This window comes from Pleuronectes platessa, chromosome 22 (genome assembly GCF_947347685.1).
Source record: "Pleuronectes platessa chromosome 22, fPlePla1.1, whole genome shotgun sequence".
NCBI classification, from domain to species: Eukaryota; Metazoa; Chordata; class Actinopteri; order Pleuronectiformes; family Pleuronectidae; genus Pleuronectes; species Pleuronectes platessa.
In genome coordinates, this window is record NC_070647.1 from 12,020,520 (window position 1) to 12,048,446 (window position 27,927).

Sequence of the window (27,927 nt, forward strand, 5' to 3'; positions counted from 1 at the left end):
TGAAAGTACAGAAGCAAAGATAAGCTGCAGGATTTGAAATTTATGAGCAAATTAATACCGAAGTCTGAAAGTCAATCACCAATGAGTAGAGGTCGCCGGTAATATAGACATGTTTTAATTTGAGATCCACCTTTAAATTCCGAGCTGCCATTTTCAAGAGGAGCAATTTTGAAAACTTAATGTGTTAGATATGAAATTCAGGTTAAAAATTTCACTTTGCAGCCCTCAGTCCTGCACTATATTGATTTTTTATTGTTTTCATATCCAGGAAATAATGTTGCCTATATTACATCGTTGAAATTCAGATGTCATGAAAAATTTAAAAGTCCTGTGGCCATAACTGGTCACATCAATCATAAAATTAAAATATGAATATATTCAACTATATGAATTAGTATTCAGCTACTGAAACAGAGCTGTTCTTAATGTTTTATGTTTGATTCCACTTGTGCCAAGTCCCCGTTCTGCTTTCACCTGCTGCTCCACATAATGTCACCAGATGGCGCCACACTCAAATGTAGCTGGACCACACATCTTCATACTTCAACCTTAATATCTCACCTCATAAAACCTCATGGTGCTTCTCTGACAGCGTTTTAATTCCTGTCGTTTAATCTTCCACCTCTGGATCGGCTCCTGTTCCATCTCTACAAACGGCCTCTTCCCAGTTGTGTCCTTGCTCAGCAGCTCAGCAGCCACCTGTCCGTGTTTCCCCTCTGTCCCCTCCACCAGAAACCAAAAAGCTTTCACAATGTTTTACGATCCCAACTGGAGTTTATATGGCAACAGTGAGTCACTCGGGCTGGTATGCTGGTCATTCTGCGAGTGGAATTGCAGGAAGCGATTCCTAACTCGCTATCTGAGATATCTGACAAATATTAACCCGTCCCCAGGGGGGGGTGGGCCGTTATCTCTGGAATGGGTTTTGTTATTGCTCCGTCCATCCTCAGACGATCTGTGGTGCAGGTGGTATTTATAGTCTCGGGTCGGGGGGGAATCTAACCTCACACGCTTCCCTCTGGGGCTTTTTTATTTAGAAATGTGAGCTCACGCGTGACACACTGCTCCAGAGTTGAAGTTGGTAGCTGAGGTTTGGTTATTGTTATAATTGTTTTTCTGGGAACTCGCAAGCATCTGCACATTCTCTGTTATTATGGTTGTTCACACAGAGATACATGGGCTCTGCCTCCACCCAGACTTTATGGTGTAACGTGGGAGAGTAGAATATGAGGCAGAAGCTTGAGACAGTTACTTTAAAGTAAGATTTATTTTGGGTGATTACAGTGAAACCACAAGACATTATTGAACATATGTTCTTTTTCAAAATAAAAGCCCATTAATACATTGCATTTCCGCACAGCAAAATCCCCAATGCTGGGTCACCATGTTAGAAGTAGAGAGGCCCTGACAACTTCCATAAGATGATTTTAAATAATTGCATCCATGTTTTATCTGTTCAGTCAACTCCAAAATCTACATTTTCTTATTTTAACACTACAAACAAACAAAGAATACTGTATCCAAAGGGTGACACGGTGGAAAATGGTTGTCACTGTTTCCTAACAGCAAGAAGGTTCCTGGTTTGAATCCTTTGCTGTATGAAGTTTGCATGTTCTCCCAGTGTCTGCTGGGTTTCCTGCAGCTTCCTCCCAACGTCCAAACACGTGCAGATTGGGCTAAGTTTAATTGGAGACTTCACATTAACTCTTATTCTGTACTGTATGCTTGCACTGAGATGCATTCAGGATAGAATCAGGTGTTATGCATTAAGCCAGCCAGTCTCAATAAAGCTCTATACCTCCAGTTTGCTGAGGAGTCAGGATTCCAAGCCGAAACACAGAGGACGTGAATTTGAGCTGTCATCCCCGCCGGCTCTGTGCACATTTAAACCAACATGCATCAACACGTTTCCACTCAACAGTTGATGCACAGATTAAACAAACAAGGGATAACGTGTCATGTATAATAGCTCCTGAGGTGCTGGTGAACAACAGTTTCCATGTCAAACTCAGAATGATGCAGAGTAGAGTGCATACCTCCGCCAAGTCCCGGCACTCCCTTTCCATTTTAATAAGCTGCATCAGATCCCAAACACATTTAGACAGTCCCCCAAATATGCCAGATCATTGTTCAATCAAAGTCCAGTCATTATTCCCTGGGAAGCTACTAAAAAAATAAGCTCAATAAATTGAGGAAGATAATAAATTTGTGTTTAACTTGAAATCATCTTTATTAGCAGACAACTCTGAGCTGAGAGCAACAGCACAGTCTCATTGTCTAAGAATAAATATTTGCTAGAGTGTGTGTGTGTGTGTGGTGTGTGTGTGTGTGTGTGAGACTTGCATTTAGGGTTAGGGTTCGAAATAGGTTTAGGTTGGGCTAAGTATTTAAGTTAGGCATTTAGTCGTCAAGGTTCCGGTTAGGGTGTGTGTCCACAAAAACAGTCGACCTCCTCGGGACCAAAGCTCGGTCCCAATGAGGCAAAGGCTCATTTCTGAGCTCCTGGTTAATGTTAGAGGTAACATGATTTTGGTTAGGATAAGGTTATGGTTAGACATGAAACTGGTCAGGGTTAAAGTTAGGTACACAATGAATAGAGGTCAAGGCAAAGTCCTAAAAGGATAGCTTCCTCACTCTGTTTAGCCCAGATAACACAGGTGTGGGCCACTTCGGGCAGTGATGCAGCACTTCTGGTCGTCTTGTGGCCCAAATGTCCCAAAACAAATGTGGGACCTTTTCTGGTAAACACGCGGTGTTCTCAGCAAGGTGTAATAAAACTGGCCCATGTGGTAAATGGTGATTACGGCCCAAATAGCAAAAAAACAAATCTGGCAACCAGCAGCGGGCCGCCCAAGTGCCATCATTCAGTGGTTTGTGGCCTGGATGTGAGACAAACATCTCTAACTTCACACATGTCATTTGAACACAGGGTCATTAATACATAATAACATGCACATAATAACAGTCCAGGGCTCCAGCATTCTAAACATAGCTCCTCTGACGGGGCACATCTTCTCCGTCTCTGCCGACTCGCAGGTGACAGGTGACGACTTGACTTCCTCTTTAGGCCGCGTGTGTCATCGACGTCAGCGTTCACCTGAAACCTGACACCTGTGTTGACCTGCAGCGATGGAGTGTGGGGCGGGTCTGTGGATCGATGGCTAACAGTTGCCATGGGAGCAGGTTGTGTGTTTGTGTGTGTGTGTGTGTGTGTGTGTTCCTTCGTTTATGTTTTCTTCTATTTATGTTTCCATCTTCACTGTTTCCCCAACCCTCCTCTTGTTTTAATTATTTTTCCTAAGTCTATCCATTCCTTCTTATCTCCTTTCCCTCTGTCCTTCAACCTCATCTCTTCTCTTCTCTAATCTGCTCACCTCTTCTCTTTTCTCTCCTTCTATTCTCGTTTCTTCTCTTCTCTTCTCTCATCTGTTCATCTCTACTCTTTTCTCTCCTCTTCTCCTCTCTTCCTCTCTTCTCCTCTCTGTCCCACTGCAGAGGAAGTTTTTTTTTTGGGGGGGGGGAGTACTGCGGTCATACCCTCTCCTCTGCACCCTCCAGATGTTACATAACCCTCCTTACTAATCTCTCATGCATGAGAACAAGTCAAGTCAAGCAGCCCTAAAAAAAAAAGATGGAATCCTTCCCTTCTGTCTGAAGGATCACAAGACATCTGCAGTGTAATACTAATGTAGTTTTATTTCAATGCAAATATACTATATATCTGTACTATTCCTGTGTGGTGGCAGCTCAGAGTGTGTTTGTGTTTAACTTCTTGAGGCAGCTGTGCTTCATATTTCACTCCCTCACATATATCTCAACCATTTTACTACACGTACATTTCTAACTCTGTGTGTGTGTGTGTGTGTGTGTGTGTGTGTGTCTGTGTGTCTGTGTGTGTGTGTGTGTGTTTGTGTATGTGTGTGTGATTGTGGTTTGTTTCTTTGTTTCCTTGTTTGTGCGGATGCGTGATCCAGGTATTACTCTAAATTCATTGAAATCATCACCGAAGATTTTGTTTAAGGTTAGTGTTACTGGATAAGGCCAGAAAATCAATGTAATGTCCTCTGATGACATGGAGGTGTGTGTGTGTGTGTGTGTGTGTGTGTGTGTTGGAGGAATTCCTCCTGTGAGTTTTTCATCGGGAACATGCTGTCCTGGACCATCCGTCTATGTCCCTGCTCCCTCTATTTATATGTGTAACTGTCACAAGAGAACATCTTTAAAGCAGTCGAGGCCCCTAACAGTAACACCAACTAGATGGATGGCAGGGCATCTTTGTGTGTGTGTGTGCGTGTGTGTGTGTGTGTGTGTGCTTTATATGTTTGCGGAGGCCCCTGAATGTAAGGGAAAGGTGGTTTCCCAAGTGTCCACCCTGTCACGTATATTACAAACAAGGGCTCTATGCCGTGCTGTCCCTCCTATATCTCCTTATGCTTTTAAGTAGCAGTTTATAACTTGTATCATTTTTACAGCACTTTCCGTAAAGGCTGTTGTACTTTAACTGGTTGTAAAAAAAAAAAATTCCTGGCAATTTTTCTTTACAAACACTCAGAATTCCGCCTGTACTCGTTTAAGCGGCTCATCTTTTCATCTCCTCCCTCCATTCACTTGTTGGGATTGCCCGAGATTGATCGACACGCAACAAATTAAACACGGAGGATTCCCCGTGGAGCGGTTGAGGTAGATGAGGCAAACAAAGCCTGACATCCCCATGTTGTTTAGTTTAGATCCCTGATCAGATACTGGAAATAAGTGCGTCTGAGCAGTGATCTCGTCAGTTGTTGAAAACACACACATACACACACACCCACTGTGGTCATCTCTCCATGCACTGTTAAAAAGTAAATAATTAACTCCTCGCCTGCATTCATTGGATTTCTGCGTCGGGCCTGAGGAGGTACAAGCATCAAAACAAACTCGACTCCACGCTGACAAATCACCACGTCCGAGGGAGTCACACCTACGTCAGTCATGCTGCTGCAGACAGTGCTGATCAATAACCTGTCACACAGTGAGCTGATAGCGAGGTTGTACCACTCAGTGTCTGACATGGCTTCTCTGTTTGACTGAGTCACGCTTGAGTGGGTTTGCGCGTGGAGATAACATTGACACCTACTAGAGTGACAGATCAATGGCTCACCGGGTCCCAACGTCCAATGTTTCTAACACATTTACACTTTTTCAGGATCTGTATCAATCAAATCTGATTATTTCTTGGAGCATTATAAGCAACTCTGAAACAGAGGATTTAAGATTAAATCAAACATTTGTCCTGATCAGGTGTTGCTGAGGTGCAAACCCATGACCTGATTCATTCATTCATACATTTGGCTGACGCTTTGGTCCAGAGCGACTTACAATTAGTACACTCAACATTTATGAGGGGCCATTTAGGGGTTCAGTATCTTGCCAAGGACACTTCGGCATGCGGATGGGGAAGAGTGGGGATTGAACCGGCAACCTTCTTGTTGGAGAACGACCACTCTGCCCCCTAGGTCACACCGCCCCGATATGAAAATGAAATGAGTAAATATGAATGAAATGAAGTTTATTATGAACAGAGGAATAAGCTTTGGTGCATTGACCCCAGCAGGAAGTAGAACACCATGGAAGCAGCACGAAGCTGGGACGTCTCATGAAGGCTTCTGATTGGGCAGTTGAAGGGAGATGACCAGGTATCCAGAGGTGAGCTGGTGCAGTGGTGCAGGTGGGTCACTCTGCACGTCTTTGGACTGGAACTCCACACGCACAGGCCCCAGCCGAGCCCGGATTCGAACAGGGCAACCTCTACAGAAACATAACAGAACAAAATGTGTCATGTTTTATTTCCCCCTCTCTCGATCGACTCACCCTCGGCGAGGACAGATTTGTTCTGTGGGATGTGAGCTGAAGTGGATCTACTGTCCCGTGCTGTGTGGCTGGGACGAGACGTGTGACCCCGGAATCCGTGCCGGTTATTATCAGGTGCTTACGGTGATCACAGCTCGAACCTCTCGATAAAACCCCGGCTTTAACGTGATCACACCGGCTATGTGATAATAATAACACGACCTGATGTGACCCGATGCATTCACCGCTGTCCGATCTGGGACTGTTCAACTACATTTTGAATTGCTCCCCCCCCCCTCCTCTCGCTCTGTGTGTGTCTGTATTCAGGTCACTTTTCCTTGCATAACAGCTCATTCATAAACCAGCACCACACCTCGGGGGGGGGGGACTGTAGACAGCTGCTGAGATGTACAGAAAACGTCTGCGCAGGGAGGATTTTTTTACTGCAGTGTGAATACTGTGGTTGCGTTAGGGTCACATCAAGTCGTGGTGCAGTGTACACGCTGGAGCCATCTGATGGAAAACCTGAACCTGTTTAGTTTAGCAAGTGTCCTGTTGTAGAATGTGTAGAGGTGGGCCAGTGGAGTTCTTTTACTGCTCTTCTAAACAGACATCTGTTGAAGATAAGTAAAGGTGATTTGTTATAATGTCAAAACCTTCGACCGCAAACTACCAAAGTCGGATCAGGTCATCCGTACGTTCAATTAGATTTTAACACCAAATTTCAAGAAATTCCCTTTAAGTATTCTTATGAAATGGCGTTCACAAGGTAAGACAAAGTGCTTCATGACGTCAGTGACTCGGTGCTCAGTACTTTAAAGGATCTTTAGGACGATTTCTGCTTGACAACAACACTGCGCCTTGTATCTATGCAGGGCCTCTGAGTAACTTTTGGGAAATGACTTCAACAAGGAAATAGGCCTTCTGATCACACTACGCTGATCAGTGGAAAATAACTACACTTACTCAAAGATTGATTTTCATATAATTAATCCAACGTAATTTCCTGCAAGTCAGATCACATATCGGTGAACTCCATAATGGCTGATTGTTTCCTGGGCCCAGGCTTTGCTTTCGTGCCAACAGAACTGATGACGGTTTCTCAAACTGAGCATTTTCTGTTCATGCCCGTTTTCCTTTTTTGTGACACCTACTTGAAACGATGTTTTTGTACAATCGGCCTCTTTGTGAAGCTCTGTAGCACACAGGATTTTTACTGTTATGGTTTTTTGAACCACGTGCACCCGAGCTATGTCTTTGGACTTAAAAGAAAAAGAGACATCCTCACCTACACACGTTATCCTTAAAGATATGGTTTGTAACAATTGTTCATTAAAAAGGTCTGAAAAAGAAAAAATTCTGTTGACTTGTGTACTTACATTATTCAAAATGTTTCCAATAATGTTCGAACCAAGAAAAATCCAACAAATTTGTGATGGTAATTGGACGTTTTACATTTTGGTCGCCTTTTAATTCCTCTTCTAAATGTCTCGGACAAACAACTTACGATGAAAGAGAAGCACAGTGCTAGCCAGTTAGCAAGGGCTCATTTTTTTTCTTCCACAGATTGCATTTGTCACTTGTGATGGCTCGTTATCATTCATTGTCGTTTTTCTGCGTTAACGTGAATACAACTTTTTGGCGGTGATGACAACAACTCCCAAGTTGCTTCTCGAAGTCATCAAACCAGGTAATTCGGTTTATGTTTTGATTGAGAGACCCCTAGTGGCAAAAGATACATATTGTACGTTTGATAGCGGATCATGAAATTGTAAAAGGAATGCAAATATTCTGTAAATATTTGAGCTCTAAAATGTCTCTGTTTATCCCGGTCTTTTTGCATACAAGAGTAATCTCTTCACTTTGTCCCCCAGGGCAGCTCTTCGGTCAACAAATTTCAAAACCTTAGAAATAAGCGCGTGAGCAACACCTTCACATTTCAGTCGTCCTAACCGACCAGTTTCGGGTGAATGAACCTTTTTCAGACCTCGTGTGTGTCTCGTCATCACTGTGAGGCTTTTTTGTTTCAGACTACTTTCCCACATGCTGGCAATCCCACTCTCACTGTCTGGCTGTGTTTATGCCCCTTTAAACCTAATCTTCACATGATTATAGAGTGTCCTTGTTTTTTGTTGTACCTCAAGGAGACAGAGGCATCATTGTGAGAGAAGCCCTTGCCCGCAGGTAGCCTCAGCAGGCTCACCAGCAGTAGTTAAAGGTGGCATCACATAGAAAAAGTTATTCATTCATCAGGAGGCTTTGCATGCTCAATTTGAATTTTGCATAGCATAAAAGGCATAAAAGCCACACACATATTAGTGTTATATGTGTTGTATTCTTTTTTGATATGAATCTGCAGACAACAAAACTTATATTGGCACCACCCTACCTCTCCCTGTCTCGCTGATTGTACCAGACAATTCATGCCTAAGTGATGTTTACGCCTGTTGACTCTATTTCATGTTCTACCATCGTAATGACAGGTTTTTGATATATGCACCAACAAGCCCTCATTGTGTCCTTCAGCTCTCACAACCAAGTGATTGTCATTCTTGCATCTGCAGCCTTGAGACCTGTATTTATTCTGTTGTATAAACTGTTAAGAGAGATGTTGATGGGACTTGTTTTCCACTGTGACCTCACAGGGCCCGGCCTGGAAAAAGGCCTCTTACACTGCTGAGGAAGGACTTTATAGCTGCTCTGCTACTGTTCAACTTCACTGTGTGCATAAATTAAAGCTGTACAAGTTAGTATTTGTATTTTAGCAGATGATATATTGAAACATAAGGGTTTGATAAAAGTAGAAAGATGTTCAGGACAAAGCAGAGAGGCCCAGGTTCTCTGAATCCTCTGTTGCTGCCTTGAATGGATAAAAAAAACTTGACAGAGGGCATACAACCATTTGCAGAGACGTCACTGGCTCTATGAAGAACAGTGACAGCAGCTCACATCCATCTTAGCAGCCTTGACCGGCTGTCATGGACGAGCTCCATCCCGTGAAGACTACTACTCTACTCACCCTTAATACCTGCTAACAATTGTCCTGTGTCACAGTGAATATACACAGGAGTTTTCTGAGGCTTAATTTAAAACCTAAGTGTCTAATAATGGAGACTTTGGAGAATAACAGATGGCCCTGTCTAAAATTACCCTGATGGCTACAGCATGACACTCATGGACTAAATTTAGGAGGATACGATGCCTTATTGTCGCTCTCTCGAACATTCGCATCGTTTGTGTCCGAAGGCAATTCAGTTTTTTGGGGCTCTAATTTTGCCTTTCTGGCAGGTAGCCATTCCCTCACATGCCTCATGTCTGAAAGCTCGGCACCAAGGTCAAAGAAGAGACTTATGGGTAAGCTAATCAGCTCAGGATTTTATTCGCATAAAGAGTTTGCACCCTGATCCACTCACAGGCAAATGAAGAGGCAGGTAAGGCTCCGTGGATGAGTCTGGGGAACCCTCTGTCAACTGGTTTGAAAATATGTATTTGTGTGATAGTTTCCACGTGTTCCAAATGGTCGTGAGGGAGCAGGTGTCTTCTGCCTCTCCTGATAAAGCCAGTGACAGGCACACGTTCATGTCTACCTTGTCCGTCCCCTCCATCTGTCTCGATGTGAGCCAGGAAAGAAACTGTATACCTCTATTCCCCACACACCTTGGCTAAAAGGGGGATCCTTTTAATTGCCTTCCTCTGCTATGCGAGAAGATGATGATACACCACTTCAAGTACATTGATGACAGAAAAATAAATTTTCCTGTGAGGTGACTGATGCCACCAAGGTGACAACATGACCGAGCATCTGTTGTCCTGCTTGGCAGCAATACAACTTTATAAACCACCTGTTATATATCAGATGTGAATGGCATTAAAATGTAGATTTCACAACGTTCCTCTCCAACACTGAAAGAAAAACTGCAATCCTTTAAAATTGCTGACTCATTTATACAGTCAATGATATTTGGAACTTAATTATCTCTTAATCCCTTAACTGTACAGTTACCTGAGCTATAAATAGGACTTCATGTTGTTCATTGTTTCTTATCATTTTGAATATTTATTATGAGTCTGTTTGAATGTACATCTTCATAATGAACTCAATAAATGTGTTATCTATTTGCGTATACATAAATGGAAAGTTTCTACTTTTGTAATGTGCCGCGAATATCTGTCTAGTAATCAGATCATCATCAGAACGAGATGATGACGCTGGAGTTTATGACCTTTTATAACATGATGACCTGAATGAAAGATCATTGGGTTTCCTGACAGATGTGAGTGATGACCACTGGAACTAAAACGATAGCATGACTTGTGTTGGACGCTGTATGTGTGAGACCAGGGAGCAATGAGGGAAAATGACCTCATCAGTTCAGCCATGTCAAAGCCTCAATTTCCTAGAGCTTGTTTCGTTTTAAATGAATGAAAGAAAGTGAAGCCAACACGATTCGAGGGCCCCCTGGTGACTTGGTGCAGTATAACTAATAAATCCTGCCACCTCAATGTTAGTGGATGGGACAGAGAGCAAAGTCAATGTAAAGGTGAAATACATTTTTCTCAAACATGGTTTCTGACGTTTTCGAAATTCTTAAAACACTTCACTCAAAATCACGAATGTCAACCTGCAGGTGGCGCTAAAGAGAAAGTCCGGGATCATCAAAGTCAGTCGGGTTATTTACTGAATGAATGAATGTCTGGACAAATTTTCATGATTATTTCAGCAAAAACAACTAACATTACCATCCATGCTGCTAACATAACTAAAATAACTTTTCCAAAAATATTATATTCCACATTTTGCATATGTTGTCCACTATGGCCTCAGTCAGGAATCAGTGGCAACAACACTTGAAAACACTTTGATCAAACGTACTCTTTGACACGTCCTTGTCTGCTGGAGGAAACTTTGTTTGTGATGTTATCAGCATGTGGATCATTTGTTTAACCTGCAGGTCAAAGGTGAACTGAGTGTCCCCTCCCCCCCCTTAGACAAAGTACATCTTTACTATGTCGCCATAAAACTAATTGAATCATCTATCCCATGCCTTTTAGGAATTAGATCATTGAAACAAGTGAATCTGTTAATGAATAACAGCAACTGCCCCCGAAAATAACCCCACTTCCGAGTATAGTTACAGAGGGAAGGGATGGCATTATCCATTCACCTTACATCATATAGGGTTTAACATGAGTGGGAGCGCCATCAGATATGACATGAGAAAGATTTTGCTCTAATGTGTTCAGACAGGAGTGCTGCTTATTCATAGAGACACCTCCCCACTGTATTACAACACAGTGACCTTTGACCTGGACTTTCATAAAACCTTAATTATTTCAGTCAGAATACATTTTTTGTGTAAGAAAAACAGGTTCCCTTTTGTTTCCACATTGACTGGGTGTCACCCACTTTTATAAAATAATCTCAAATGTGATGCATATTCACTGGAAGATGGGAGTCGCTGGTTGATTTCCCAACACACTGGAATCAATGTTATTGCTGGACATGTAGTACGTGATGTTTATAATTGTTTTGCCAAAGTCCTCCCAGCTGAACTCCCTAAAAACACAATAAAATCAAATTTTCAAGGTGCTCGATTGAAAGAACCGCTCGACTCTTTCAACATGCTTGGCTCTTAAAAACTTGACACACCACTTACCTTTAGCAAACACCATGACACAGACGTGTGTTACATGTGTTTATATTTAAGGTGGAACTTAAATCATTAATCTCTCTTTTTGAAAAACTGCTGTAAAAGTGCAATAAAAATGCCACGGCTGACAGAATACATGAGATTATAACAGGGTTTGTTTTGTTTGTCGAGCTGAGCCCCAGACTTAACATTTCAGTCTGGTGGATTATGATATAAGAGGGCATTTTAAAGATATTTGATGGTTTTTAAAGGTTTCATTTCAGAATTGGGGTTTTCCTACATCACTGAGACGTCAAGGCAAATCGAGGTGGGGGCTACAGGTGAAGGAATCGAACCCACGATCGTCCGTTTCCATGCAGATCTTTTTCACAGCAGATATTTTGAGCTGTTAGAGTAAAGCCCTGGTGTTGCCAATGACATGAACAATAGCTCTGTTCTATTTATGTTTTGACTGTAAGCGCAGAAGAGCAGCACTAACAATACCAGGACGCTTTACTGTAACGCATCTAAAGAGAATCCAGCCATGTTTATTTTACCATTCACACCTGTGCTTTTCTCACTATGACGTGTTCGAATGTCGGCTGTGGAAAAATTATTGAATCTCCACATAAACAACCTAAAATTCACATGATTGAGTTCTTAAAGGATTTTAAATCCTAAAAATGACATTATGTTACTTTCTGCATCTTCTTTGATGTGTCCCACTTACTTATTTATCGTTAGACTAAACATATTCAAACTCAATAGCATCATCTAATATTTTCCAGACAAAATTATATTCCTGGTGGTGTAGAAAAAGCTGTGGACATACAGATATTGTAGGTATAGGGTTACATTTCAGATGTCTACAACACCGCCAAAATTGATCTTTTCCTTCTGAACTTCTCACTTTAATAAATGTTCAAATGATCCAATACGTCTCCAAAATATAAGACGATGGGACAAATCTGAAAAACAGTAAAATAAATTGTGTATTTGTGAAGAACTTTGCTTTTTTCTTCTCTCTTGTCTCATTAATCATCTCACAACCCGATTTATCTGAGTGTGGCTCTGCCACATTCTGCTGAGACTGAGTACACACTGACCCTTCACTATTAATCATCTAATGATGTTGCAATAAAACAGGTATAGGTGTCATGTCCGTCTGCTGCTGGAAACCAACACAAATGACTTTTTTTAATCAATAAAACCCAGATAGATACTTTATTGATCCCGGGGGAAATGTAGGCGTCCAGTAGCAGATAAAATAATAAAACACACGAGTATCAGAATAATAAAAAGGTCAAAATGAGTCAAGAATAAGTTAGCTGTAGTGAGATGAACATATATAGCTACCAAAACTACTAGAAAACTGTCACTGTAAAAAAGCATGTGTTAATAGAGATATTGACAATACGATATTTTAAGCATGAGTAGATTGAAAGAAACAAGTACCCGAGGCAGAGTATTTAAGACAAATATACATTATAACCAAAGCTATACAAAGTTGTGCGTTAAAGACTAACATAGCTTGTAAAAATATGGTACAGCAGAAGATGTAAGAGTATTTAAAAAACAGTGAAAGAGTCAAACTTGAAATACAAGACTAGAGATGTAAAATATGTCAAATCAAATGGAGATAATGGTGACAGGGAATATAAAGAAATAGTTTATAATGTTGACAGCACATATAAAGAACAGAACATGAACATATAGAAAGTATGAATGTGTTTGTGTGTTAGTAATTAGAAGTAGAAGTATGTGTGTAATGAAATAAAACAAACCCACGATTAAACGCATAAGAGCAGGGCTACACTTGTATAAGTACATGAGTTCAGTTGGTTCAGTACAGATCGTTGTAGAACTTCTTTTTCTGTCCCTGCGCTAAATTACGCGTTTGTTTATTCTCGGTGTTTTGGCCAGCAGCCGTGGGCCCGCCCCCCTGAGGTGGCCGTAGCCAATGAGCGGGCTCCTGGCTGAGAGGAGTGCTGCGTGTGTGGAGCCGCTTCATTGTACCGAAGCCGCGGCGGAGCCCGGAGCCGACATAAGACGCCTGTGTGCGGGACCTGCGTGCTCACACCCCCCTGCTCAGACTCCCGCACACCCAGGACCCCCAGACCCGCACCTTGGATTAACCTCCCCGGCTGAGACACATCCACCATTCCCCCTCCTCTCAGGACCGAGCAGCCCGGACCGCGGATGCAGAGAGGAGGAGAAGAAGAAGAAGAAGAAGCGGCGGCGGCGATGCGGCGGCTCCGCTGTTAAGTCGTCGGAACCTTCCTCCTCCTCCCTTCTTCTTCTTCCTCGCTTCTTCCTCGCGTCTTCCTGCCTCCTCTTCCTCGCTTGTTGTCGCCGGTTCCAGTCGGAGGAGGCCGCCGGGTGCAGCGGGCCCAGGATGAAGCTCAAGCCGAACCAGACCAGGACGTACGACGGCGAGGGCTTCAAGAGGCGGGCGGCGTGTCTGTGCTTCAAGAATGAGCGTGAGGAGGAGGTAGGAGAGACCCCCCCCCCCAAGTGTGTGTGTGTGTGTGTGTGTGTGTGTGTGTGTGTGTGTGTGAGTGTGGCCTGTAGGACCCCCCCCCCCCCTCCTCCAGTCATTCACACAGCAGGAGGGTGTGGATAAATCCCAAAAGACCACATTCTTTAATGAAACATGGGAGTTGTGATTTGTGTGTGTCATTGTGCTGCTCTGTGTGTGCAGCTCTGTGTCTGTGTTTGTGTGTGTGTTGTGTGTCCGTGCTGCCGCTGGTCGTGTCGGTGATGCGCCTCGGGCCATCCAGTTCAGGCTAGTTTCAGGAGCACGTCGAGAAAAAAAGAGGAAAACGACCGTTGTCAAGGCAGCTTCGCTTAGCAACGCAGGAGTGGAGGTCCTGACTTTCAAAATGAAAGACACCCCCCCCCCCCCCCCCCTCTGACTGAGGGCCCCTCTCTGAAACTGAGGAAATAAGCATTATCAGTAATCATCACAATATAATATGCATCAGTTGCAGTGTAGTAAAGATTCAAAGTGTTCCGATCCTTTTATTCCAACATTTTGTCCAGTGTTTGTCCATAAAGAAGAGTTTAAAACCCACAACCCTCACCCAAGAGTTAAAAGTACTCTTTGAAATACAGTGAAATAACAATGTGACATCGCCTCCCATAATTGTTTTTGTTAGGATGTATTTCTTGGCCATATTGTCCAATCTCTTGCCAAATCGAAGGCAATCTGTTTAACAGTAATAATGTAAAAAAACTAAACAAAACAACTATGAAGATTGAGTAATGGAATTAAAGAGTTTTTTCTTCCAAGAAAAGGTTGTGGTTTTGAAGTTTAAAACGAAAGAAAGAAGAGTTTTTTCTTCCAAGACAAGGTTGTGGTTTTAAAGTTAAAAACAAGAGAAAGAAGAGTTTAAAATGTAAACTCTTCTTTCTTTCGAGTTTAAAATGAGTGTTTAAAATGTAAACTCTTCTTTCTTGGCAGAGAATGACGAACACGTTACAACAAATCTCCACATTGTGCACAAGCATTATGTCAATACTTATTTAACTTTTTTCTATAATGCAATTAATGAATACAAGACTGTGATCATTACTGATATCGTTTTATTGTCCAGCCCTAAAACAAATGCAGATGGTGGCACCAAGTTAATGATGACGCAATATGTATTTACAGATTTTTGTGTTTGTTTGGCAACTAAAACCACACACTTCAAACCGAATGAAGGGTCCTTCTGTGTCAAACTTTGGAATATGGGGCAGTATCCTTTTATTTTTTAAATCCTTCCAAATGTGTTTTTATATTTTAACAAGGTGTTTACATACAGTACTTAAGCAGCACAGTGTGTTCCACTACTTGTGTCTGTGTCTTCTCCATTTCCTGACTTCTTCAGGGTCTATTCTCAGGTTTCTGACACCTGTGAAGTGAGCTGCCACGCCACGCTGTCTATTTGCGGACAAATAGTGTGTTATGAGTGCGTGATGTCATTCCAGCAAGTTGTGTAATTCTCTTACTCAACTTCGGTCTAACGCTCTTATTTTGAAGATGTGGGCTCGCTGCACTTCCTGTTAGCATGTAGCTAGCTTGCGGAGGAGCGCAGGGTGGGGGGCGAGGCGCTGTGATGCACGTTTCCTTCTAACAGCGGGCTTCGACATGGACAGTTATTAAATATAAATATCAGAGGTAGAGTCACATTAACGCATTTGATCATCACGACATTGTTTACGTCCAGAAACGAGCTTCGTCCATTCAGCTCCACTGCCGCATCCCGGCGGTGGAGCTGAATCATGTTGGAGGATTTAAAGGGACCAGCACCGTGTCAATAAATGTCTGGTAACCGACTTTATACAACTTAAAAATAATCTCCTTTGACTTCAGTCGGGTTTTCCACCCCCGGACATAATAAGGAATACATCAGATGTGATATGAGATATTGTTACATGTCACATAACTTAATAATCAACATTCACTGCATAGACTGTATATATGTACAATGTATCTCCATTTCCTCCCACTGTCCAGAAATGAAGCCAAAGTATCCTGGATGTGAACGCCACCATCTTGTGCATTGGTGTTATGGTTGCGAGGTCCGGCTGATGTGTTGGACCAATCATGATCCAGTCTCAGCTGTCAATCATGACGCTTTCCTCCTGTTTTTTTATAGCATCAAATAGAAACAGAGCTTATTGGGGGAAAAATAGCATTCAGAAAAGAACTTTCTTAAATGACATAATCCATAAACTCAAATGATAAAATCTGAAAATATTAACATGCTTTTGCTGAAAATGCAAAAGGTGAAGCGAGCCACACATAAGATGGTCTATCTGGAGCCTGTTTACGACTTTGAACTATGACTTTGGTTACCTTTCTGCAGTAAGTGTCATGTTTATGTCAAAACAAGTCACTAGCATATCTCTTTTATTGTGGCAAACACTTGCCAGTCTAAATTTAGCCTCATGTTTGAGTGTGGAGTATACAAACTGTTACACAATATATTCTAGAAGCAGTCTGAGTGTCACTAGAAAGGCACAAAGAGCTCCGTCTCTGCCCTTCTGTGTTTTCCTGGACAACCCACTGATATGAAGGTGTAGACACAGAAGCATGTCTGTTCAGTGCTCGCCTAAATGTGCGCAACATGTTATGTCATCATTCTGTCTAGCCATCAAATAGTTATTATATAAGTGATGCTATAACAGTAGAGATTTGTCTCTTGATTTAATTTCTGTTGTTATAAAAACTTTGCACATGCATCTCGGCACCCTTAACTCAGAACTTGTTGGTACAATTCCAAAAATTATAATTACAGGAAAGGATAGTCAGAGAGTATTGTGACAACAGACGTGTGTAGGTGTGACCATCAACCTCAGGATTTTCCGGCTCTGACGAGCATGTTTGCTCATGCATTCCAAGAGATGACTGTTCGAAGAAGCAATCTGCTGCTCTGATTGTGATCGTCAATGATACAACATCCTGAGATGTTCAGCTTTGTGTGATTAATTCATACGTTAAACACATACTGTACATACAATCAGTTCCACAGACACCGGAGACACATCTGCGGTGAAGGAGAGTTGGACGTGCTGCCGGAGTGTTTTGTTTTGGAGAGGAAAGGTGAAAGCTGAGCCCTGGGGGCGAGCTACCCTGACAGCAATTAAACTCCTAACAAGGGAAGGCAGCAACCTGACAGTGCAGAGGGACAACAGTGGTAACTGAGCGGGGGCCACCTGAGTTAAACAGCATGTGGGGCCTGTGGGCCAAGAGCGCTTCTTTAATTATTTTCCATCAGGATAGAGCTGTGATAGGTAATTAAATACCTTGTGCCACAAACTGGTGGGCGTGTCAATGATTACACCACAAACTCAGATTACAACCCAAAGTTGCCTGTATGACTTTGGAGTCCATAATTTTATAGCAACAATTTGAAAAAGTAAGGTAAGTTTACTAGACAACTAGACCTATTTTATATATTGGTTTGACGTTTTTCCCATATTCGCATAAAGAAGGAAAATCACACAGTTGTTTTTCTTATAACTTTAATAAAACCTAATTACATATCCTCATCCCTGAACATCATTTGCATCTTGTCGATTTTCACTGGCAATGGTGGTGAAGACGGAAACTCCCATGATCCCACGCTGCTTCATTCAACTATAGGTTGCTTTGTTGTTTCGATTGAAGAAACCCCTCGTGGCTGAAGTTAAATATCTTTTGTTTTCCAATGAATTGAGCTTGTGCATCAAATGAGGGCGATGAACTGATACCTCTGACGGAGACGGCATTTCTAGCAGCGACCTCCATGTTTATGAGGGGGGCTCAGTTTTGAAGGTCGCTGCAGCAGATTGTTAATAATGTCAAACTGGAAACAGGAGGGGGGGGGGGGTGGTATCAGATTGAGTGGATGCTTCACTGTAACATCAGAAATTGAGGCATTCGGTCTCTCTCTCACTGTTTAGCACTCGTCTTATCTGTTGATAGCGTAGCAGCGAGTGTACGACTGTAGATTGTGTCCCTCGCTCCCTCCTCCCAGCAGCGGCATTTGGAGCCTTCCTTATTTGACAGCTACAAGCGTTCCTCCGCGGGGAGGAGGAGGTGTTAATGTCCTCCAGAATATTTCTGCCTGCTGTCTATGATTGAGGCCTTGCCAGAGGACCTGCTGTCATAACTGCTGGTGGCGATTTACTACCAGTGGCAGGTCTGATGTCGCAAACTAAGAAACTGGGTTAAAAGGACTGATTTTTCTTATTTTAAATCAGTTCGTGTGTGGCTTTGTGTTGGAGTTTCAGATCCCAGAGAGCTCAGCCAGTGCTTGATGTGTCCTGTGTGTCTCTATAGCGTTTGTCACTGCACATATTTACTGCAGGTTGCCCCAGAATTGGCCCTCCTCTATTTACAATGGGGGCCCCTTGGAAGTGGTGTGAGTTGCAAACTCACCAGGAAACTCTGCAGCATTCCTCCTGGGGTCCTCGGTCTCTCTGCCTAACTATAGCTTTTTTTATTTTTTTACCTGCACTCAAAGGTCATCTGTCAGCTGACTGTTGACCAATCTGTCATGACTGTGTGAGTTATTTTGTTTTGGTTTTTCATCACGCTTTCAAACCAGAGTTAAATCCGGGGTGTTGATCATTATGCGTCAGTGATAGCCAACAAGGGGTCCTTCCCCCAGGGTAGTTTGACAGTTGCCAGGGTGGGCTTGGAAGGATTTGGTAGATCAACAAATTTAACAGAATTTAAAACAACTGAGTTATTGTTATTACTTTATTTTTAAATATCAGGGAATTGGTTTATGTGACTTGGTGCTCAAAGGCAGCACCAAACACCGGCTTCTCCCTCCCAGCCAAGTGGCACATGAGGCAACAAAATCTTAATTATATACAGTTTGTAGTATGTTGATTCACTGGTCTACATTCCTAAATGCAATAAACCAATTCCTAAATGTGGCCTGCACTGTGTTCTGAGGACAGACGACAACCAATAGATAAAAATGGAACAAGCAGAGCAGAAATCCACTTTGTCCCCCCTGCCCTGGAAGCTCTTCAGCTTTTGTATTGTACACAACCCTCACTGTCGGCTCTGACCACGTCGACACCAGCGATCCTTCCTTTAAGCCTCGTTGGCTGCAGCTCAGCAAACAGACAACAAACAACCGGACAGCCGGGGCCGGTGTGTGTTCTGAAATCTGCCCCAACAAGTCCTGAGCACAAAGAATGAATGAATCTTTCATTATGTAATGGCACTGAAATAGCCCATCCTGCATGGAAGTACTTCACACAATAAATAGCCCAATATGAAAACAGAAGTCTGACAGGGGACAGGAGGACAAATAAATCCTTGTCAGATGTCGCACACAAATTCCTGGCTAAGAAAGTCAAATTTTTCTGTACTTTTATTAAATTCTCAGATTGTGATTAAAGGAGTGCAGTTCAGTTTGTCTTAGCTCTTCTCAAAGGGCTGTTTTCTCCAGCAGGTTTAACTTTGCACCTTACTCCCAGTTAGCACTCTGCTGAGAAGACGTCCTATACCGCACTAGAACCGCTTTTACAGTTACCGTAAATTACACGCCTTTAAACCAGGGGGCCCCTTTTATGACCTGCACCTGTTGTGTAGGATTGACACCGATTTTGTTTGTGTGTGTTAAAATATTTGCGGATGCTCACACTTAATCCACGTCGTCATACTTCAACTTCCAGCCGCACACATGTGACCCGTCCCCCCTCCGCCCTTCTTCCTATCCTATATCATCTGGGAACACGCAGGGGGCTGAGTTGGGCACAGGAGAAAGGCAGCAGCCGACAGCGCCCGCTCTCAAGGGGCCCCCCCTCCAAGCATGCCAACCGGTTTGGCCCACAGCCCTTTAGAGAGAAGCCCCAGAAGGCCTCTGGTCCCACAATCCCATTACAGGACGTGAAGAAGGCAAAACAGAGTCAGGATCAAGTGACAGGTTGACTCCTCTGGCAGATTACTAGATATTGTGATCGGAGGGGTGGCAGAAGATGATGTCACCCAATCTGCTTAACGCACGTTTCTCCCTTTTAATGCATGTATATATAAATTTTCTGCCTGTCATGGAGGATGATTTCTGGCATGACAAAGATGCACAAGAGACATTGATGTGATCATGAGAGAAAGACGACACGTGTCCTCGAGCGAGACGCTGCTGCTCCCGCGGTGCCTATAATGTCTCTATTCCTTGCCCCATGTGGTGGCACATTGTTTGTGTGTCTTTGTCAGATTGAAAAGCAAAAAAAGCACAAAATTAAAATTAAATGCTGCAGGGTTGAGAGAGTGCGGCTGAATCACACATGCAAACGAACCGCTCCATCGTCTTTCCCCGTGTTGATGTCGTTCTGACCTGCGTGCTGTCACGGGCTGAGCCTTAATGATGAGTGATTCGTCCCTGTGCCAATGTGATAATGTTTACAGCTGGTGCACTTGTGTCTGTTGTGATTGCTTCGCTGTACGGATACGGCCTGAACCTGCCGACACAGGCACATCTGATCCACGTGTATCGGTGTCCGCTGCAACTGTAGTGTAATTCGAAGTCGCCGCAGGGCGCCCGGTGGAGTGCTGGGGAGAATTTGAACGGCTCATGCTCGGCTTTATGTGCATTGTTTGCCAGGGGTGGTGGTGGGGGGGGGTGTAAAGTTGGAGCTGCTTCGCTACTGGCTGTGATTGAGCTGCATCAACAGACTGGCAAAATCCCAAATAAGTATAGTGAACATACGCTGTGGACTCAGAACATTTGGGATTGAACATCTGTTACTTAAATCACTGTTGGTGTGTGTTAGTTGTCAGAATCAAATGTTCAATGGGACGATGTGGATGCTGTGGTAGAGTTAAGAGACAGCACAGAATAGACAGCAGAGACGCCCGTGGTCATCAATCATCTCTCTGAGACCTGACTCTGAATAGTCAAAGGGTCAAGTCCCATTTCACAGTGATCAGTTTCAATATGATACAAAACGTCAAGGCAGTGAAGTCACTGAAGGAAATCGGAATCAACACTTGGGTGTGAGAACAGATTCCACTTCTCTTAAGGTTGGGATTTCATGTGAGACGCACATTCTCAGCTAAGAGAACGATTAAAACCAGGCTCTATGGCTGCTGATGTCGTGTGATTTCTTTCTTCAACAGGTTCTGTTGGTCAGCAGCAGTCGACACCCGGAGCAGTGGATCGTCCCCGGAGGAGGGATGGAGCCAGAGGAGGAGCCGTGTGGTGCCGCTGTGCGAGAGGTGTTCGAGGAGGTGAATAAATCTCAAATCAGTTTGAGAGGTAGCGAGTATGAATGGGACAAAATGAAAAAACAGCAATACGAGATTCGATCTCCGATATGCTGGAGCCAGGTATCGTTATTTAGTCGTACATATAGTTTGGACTTTCTCCATTTACTGGTTATTTAGCAATAGAATGATGGCTTATGTGAACATTGACAAGATACAATGTATTTGTTGAAGATTTAAGAGGCACCAAAATAAGACTTTATGAACATTTATGATGTATCGTTATATGATTGTCACGCAATTTATCAATATCGCAGATTCACTTTATCCTGATATTATCGTTATCGTGGGCCATGTCTTTATCATCAAATCATTTGAGACAACACGTGGCGGCTGAGGACATTTAACATGCAACGTTTTGGACGAGGAAAGATATTTGTGCTAATTTTGATCAGATATCAACCGTCACCCGTGACTCCCTCTTGCCCTTTGCCACAGATTTCCAGTCATATAAAACCGGCTGAAATTACCAGAGATAGACCTGTGTAGCGTTACAGCAGAGCGCATGCTGAGGGTGAGATTTTTTGAAGGGCCAGGGTGTCAGGGTGTCAGTGGCCGGGTGAATGAGCAGCACGCTGGTATTCCAGGGGTCCAGCCGGCGGAGGACCTTGTGTTCTCAGCCACGTCAGCGGTCTAAACTTGGCTCCTCGCTGGATTCCTGTGCAGTCACACAGGCTGCACTCAAGTCCACCGGACACATCGGTGGGACAGAGTGACACTTGTGAAGTATGCTGAGAGGGGGAAAGGACAGATGTCATGTGTCGTGACAGTAATTTGAATCCTGTGAAGTGCATCTGACTTAATAAAACAAATCTTAGAGGCATTATTGCATTTCCATGATGATGCTCTTTCAGGAGTCATGCCAGGGTTATTATCCAGGGGAAAAATTCAGATGATTGCTAATGACAACTATTATTATACGATGTCCTTAAGCTCTTCTTAACGTTATCTCATCAAACCAGTCTGGAACACAAGCGGTGTCTCAATTCAGGGGCTGCATCCTTCGTAGGACTCGGGTCTACCGGGCCCACGAAGACTGTCTCCTTCTTAGACTGCGAAGTCCAAACCAAAATGAGACAGCCTCTGAAAGATGCAGCCCCCTGAGTTGAGACAAAGCTATAGAATGCATAAAGAGCGACATCACTGTTCCCCAAAAGTGAAGCCAAAGGGTCTCTATCGCCCCCTGATGGATGGTTTGTTCAAGTGCTCATTTTCCCATTGGTTTTAATTGAATTTAATTTAGTTATTTTGTATAAAAAGGAGGCGAAACATCATAGTTGACAGCTGAGACAGTCTCACGATAGGTTGAGCATGGCTACCGAGACTCCATCTCCCAATCGGCACTGCGCAGACTCTGACTCTGTTCATACCGGGATATTTAGGCTTCGTTTCTGGATAGTGGGAGGTAGTCGAAACACGTCGTCCATTTTTATATGGGGTGAATGGTCTGGAACACATATGGCTCCATAGAGACACTGTGACAACTTAAAGAGGAACAACATTTGTAGCTTGACCGGCAGTAGATGTGAGGAGGCCACATCGGACAAAAAAATGAAATCTAACAATTTCTCAAACTGGATTTATTCCACAGTTTACTTCTGAACATTCTCATGCTCCAGTGATTGTTTATCAGGCACGTCCAGTATTTTTTTTGTATCAAAACAAAGCCTGGGAGTTTACACTTGAGCTCAGTTCACAGGAGGTGGACTCTGCGTTCTTTAAAACATTGAAATGCAATACAACACAATGCCCATTGTGTGAACTCAGATTATAGCCTGTGGTTTGAGTGCAGCTTTTCTATTGTTTTCAGCCTCTATTCATCGTTTTGTTGTTGTTGTGAGTCCACAATGAAGTGTCCTCAACGTGAAGTGTCCTCAACGAAGTAGAACAAACATTGCATTATTTTCATGTTTTATCTTTTCTTTCTTCAGGCTGGTGTGAAAGGAAAGCTCGGACGTCTGCTCGGTGTATTCGAGGTAAGCATTTCACATGTGTGTATTTGTGTGCACAAATTAGCATATAAAATGGGCACCTTTTCAATTTAAAGTTTATTTGCACTATTGTGATATTAGTATTGATCATTTTCTTCTATGACACCTTTCTAAACACCCATGGGCACCTTACAATACATTATATATGAACACAAGTCCCAGAAGCCCCCTTATGAAACCATGTTTAAATATGTTTCACGATACCCATTTTTATTTGGATCTGAATCAAATTTCACACACTCATAAATATCTGTCCACTAAACAAGCCGGATTTAAAAAGAAATCAAGATCCATGAGTTATTGAACGAAAACACTTGGCAGAGGTAAAAAACGATGCAGGCGTGAATACTGTATAATATAGTTTCCTTTCTTTTTCGTCTCTAAAGCAAAACCAGGATCGGAAACATCGGACGTATGTGTACGTGTTGACTGTGACAGAAACCCTGGAGGCCTGGGAGGACTCTGTCAACATAGGTGCAGTTCCCCTCCTCATCACTGTTTGCAGATGCAGTTGTTCTTTGTGTGTGTGTGTGTGTGTGTGTGTGTGTGTGTGTGTGTGTGTGTGTGTGTGTGTGTGTGTGTGTGTGTGTGTGTGTGTGTGTGTGTGTGTGTGTGTGTGTGTGTGTGTGTGTGTGTGTGTGTGTGTGTGTGTGTGTGTGTGTGTGTACTTGCTCTTCTAAGGTGCTTTTTTCACTTATCTTTTTATATATATGAAAGCTGCTTTACCCCATGCAGTCAACTAAGGGCAGTGGGGTATGCAGTGACAACAGGTGCATATACATCTAGGCCACTGATCTTCGCTGAAACATTTCTCGGGCTGCAGTGTATCGGAGCTGTTGGCCCCCAAGTCAAAATCCAGCCTCAGTTTGTCATGAGCTCAGTGGGAAGCAGCTTAAATCTGACCTGGAGCCTGCTGTATCTGCTGGTTTCTTGTTTTGAAATGTAATAACACGTGTGCCGTCTATTTTTGTTCATGCACGCAACATTTGTAGGTTTATATATATGTACACACATGCATTTGTGTGTTTGTCTTCTCCACTTTCATTTTTCTTTAATTAACCTTTTGAATCTGACAAACCAACCAATAAGCTGCCTCTTGTGGCATTTTACTGCAAAATGTTTCAGCCCAGCTCCAACATTATACTTCTGAACTTCACTTATTTCTATAAATTATTTTTATAGAATAAACTGTGCAATTGTACATACTCAACAGAATATGTAGAATTTATTAATGGGTATACATGGAAGATCTGATCTAAAGCTTCCTCTGACTCATGCATGAATCTCTGTCGCCCTCCACAGGCCGTAAGCGGGAGTGGTTCACCGTGGAGGAGGCCATCAAAGTGCTGCAGAGCCACAAACCCGTCCACGCAGAATACCTGCGGAGGCTCCAACTCAGCTGCTCCCCGACCAACGGGAACTCCATCCTGCCCAGCCCGCAGCCCAACGACAACTTCCCCCATTACAGCGCCACCGCCAACACGCCCTCGACAGGGAGCGTGCTGGGCTCCTCCTGCAGATAGGACTGCACCTCCACCTCTTTTATTTTTCGTTTTCCTGTCCAGCTTGGGCAGTTTACTGAAAGTCTGTACAGTCTTGCATGAATCTAATGACTTTTCAGAGTCACGGCTCTCTTGTATGTATAAATTCTAGTCTTAGCTGCAGGACAGACCAAAGCCAATAGCCAGAGCTGTGTTAAAAGGCTCGTGTTAGAGACTCGTGTGACTGAGCAGAAGCAGGCGGAGGAGCCGGGACAGTAAAACAGTGGAAATGGCAAATGGAAGAAACCTTTGATGAGCCGTCGCTGTGGAGGAAGCTGCAGACTCTGCTGGCATGACTGAGCTGGTGAAGGAATGCCTTACTGAAACTTTGTATGAATGTTGTTCTTATTTCACTAACGCTCGTTTTTTATTTTCTTTAGTAGAACGGATTTGCTCTCTAGTGAATGAAAAGGAGGGAGATGATCCCAGAGCATGTCCATGTGGGGAGGGGGGGAGACTGAATAATGTCTTCATCATCAACCAGTGATGATAACAACCAAATATCAGATTTTACTACACAGATATAACTTTACAAAAAGCACCCTGAGCACTGATGTGATTAGAGAATCTCCTCTTTTGAATCTTTTAAGCCAAGTGGGATATTTTTTTCTCCATTAGATCATTCATTAAATGCATTTGTTGTTAAGTTACCTGGCCTTGAAAATGATTAAACCGTGTCCAAACATTGCTTTTCAAAGCCCCAAGTGGTGGCGATAACATAGGAGTGAAAGTTCTCACATGTATCAGCAAAACGAACGTTCATTGATAAAAAAAGCTGTGTGTGAGTTTCTACCTCTGCAAACTGGACCCGGGTCGCGACGCTCGATAGTTCGATTTCCTCCGACACGACACTGCTGTGTTTGTAGTTCAACTTTACCCGAGGCCTCTGAATCTCACGTCAGCTGACCTTGACTGATCCAACAAACCCCGGTGTCTGCCTCAGGCCGCATACCTTTACATCGGCGTTTCCCACGTCGTCCAAGTGAAAGGATTTAACGATGCGGAGAACATCTTTGCCTCGGCTGTTGCTGTCTGTGCTGCCTTGATGACAAACGAGTTCCCTTCGACTGCGTTTGTACAAAAAGAGCATTTCTTTTAAACCTTGAATGCAAAATAATGCAGATTCACTTTTGTGTCTTTCAAAAAAAAACAATGTTTATCAGTTTTATTGTTTATCACAGTGCTGGAATGCAATTTGGTCAGAGCGACCACCAGATAACACGATGTACAGTATGATTGTTTCTGTCTACGATAATTTAAGTCTACAGCTGCAGTTAATTCATCTTACAGTTTTTTTTTTTTATTAATCTATTAGTCGGAAAAGGGTGAAGAATGTTCATCACCATTTCTGCATCCCAGTTCTCAGACCATCACCTCAGTTTTTATTGGTTCATAAATAAAATGGTAATGCAGCTTTCACTTAAATCTTTTCTGTTTCTGTGTAAACAAACAGTTCCATGATGTCCACGTCCCGCATAAAAGACCGCATCATGTTTCCTGCTGCCTCCTCACAGTCACAGATCCTCCCTCTGAAATATTCTGCTGAATGACGACTGACCACACAGAGATTTGTAAATAGCTTTGCAGAGAAACCTCGTGTTTTTAACCTGAATGAAAAATGTTCTCTTAACATTTTCTATATTTTTTAAAACGATGTACAAATGATGACGGGAAGACGTGCAGAAAAAGCTCACTGATTATTCACAGAACAAGGACGTTTGTATCTGCAACAACGTGCCACAGGTGTAGGATACGGAAAGTTGGTCACTTGGTGTTTTATTGTGAAATGGAGATGTTGGAATTGATGCATTGTTAAAACGTGATTTGGTGTTTTTCATGTGGTCGTCCGTAATGAATCAAGAGGTGAATTCAGAATGAACACAGCAGTAACTTTGGGTGAAAATGTACACTTTAGGTGAGGAACTTGATTTTTGTTAAATAAGCATCAGGATCATGAACTTTTTGCTTTGTTTTGGCCAAGCAAGTAAACAAATCTGAGCATTAATGAGAATGGAAATAACTCTAATATTGTGAAGGTTTTGGTGAGAAAATGAAAAAAACTTTTCACTTTTTCACAAAAGTTTCTCCAGACTCTTTGGTTGGAGCAGAAACCCGACACCTTCCGAGCTGCACCAACTTGTCTTGCGCTCTTTGCCCTCCACAGAATTCACCGCTCTATCATCTTATCCTTAGCTGGGATTTGCCAATTCAGTTAAAATCAATGTTAGGGTTTATCAACGGTTAAAAAAAAACACCTTAAACCTCAATGTGTGTGTGTGTGTGTGTGTGATGTATGAATTGTGGAAAGATGAATGTGAAATATGATGTGCCAAATGAAAACAATATTAATGGTCAGATGGGGAAAGTTGCATTTTTCAGACCTGTACATCAACCCGTCTGTGAAATAAGATCTTCAACATCATTTGAGATGATATGATTGAAATTAAAGTATTAAGAGTATTCTTTACCCCATTCACATTTTTCATATGATTTAAATCAACTTAAATTGAAGTCACACCCTTTAATCTTGATGTTTTGCTGCTTTACAAATAAGAAACACTTTCTTTCTCCTCTTGTTGAAATGCTGTGTGACGCTGTGTTGATCTCGTGATGGGTTAAACATGACAATATGGAGGAGAGTCCCTCAGTGTACATGTGTTTGAAAACAGAAGTGGTTCATGACACGACTGTTCTATTGTGGATTCAGACTCTTTGAATGTTTGCCGAAACACGTTGTGATGTCACGACAATGTGAATCAAAGTGAGTTACAGACACGTCACTGTTTGTTTTCGTGAATATTATGCACCGAGACGATTAATGTGAAAAGTGATTTCAGGAGCTGGACTGGAAAGATTGTTTTTGAGAAAACAAAATGCATTAAAGGGAAAAAACAACGAATGCACCTGTTGAGCCTTTATTTATTCTATATATTTATCTTTTTTTTTTTTTTTTAGTAGCAGCAATAGACTGCTGCGTTTAAAGATAATGAGTGCTTCCGCAGATGATGAGACATCACATTTAATGTTTCAGTAGATGAAAAGGCCCCATTGTAAACGTGTGCCGCTTCCCAGCCCCACCCTCCATTCTCAGCAGAGATTAGCATCTGTAATGCTACACCTATATTAGCTGATCTTTATGGGGTTTGCACAGTTTTACTCCTCTCGGCGCTGACTCAGCT

The 27,927-nt window shown here is 42.7% G+C and overlaps 1 protein-coding gene across 1 annotated transcript; it reads left to right on the plus strand.

Moving 5' to 3' along the window:
• Nucleotides 1-13,489: 13,489 nt before the first annotated feature.
• On the plus strand, nucleotides 13,490-27,647 carry nudt4b (nudix (nucleoside diphosphate linked moiety X)-type motif 4b). Its single transcript, XM_053415294.1, has 5 exons — nucleotides 13,490-13,950; nucleotides 21,070-21,180; nucleotides 23,148-23,192; nucleotides 23,594-23,681; nucleotides 24,510-27,647. The coding sequence occupies exons 1-5, from the start codon at nucleotides 13,855-13,857 to the stop codon at nucleotides 24,728-24,730; spliced, it is 561 nt and encodes a 186-aa protein (XP_053271269.1). The 5' UTR covers nucleotides 13,490-13,854; the 3' UTR covers nucleotides 24,731-27,647.
• The last annotated feature ends 280 nt before the right edge of the window (nucleotides 27,648-27,927 follow it).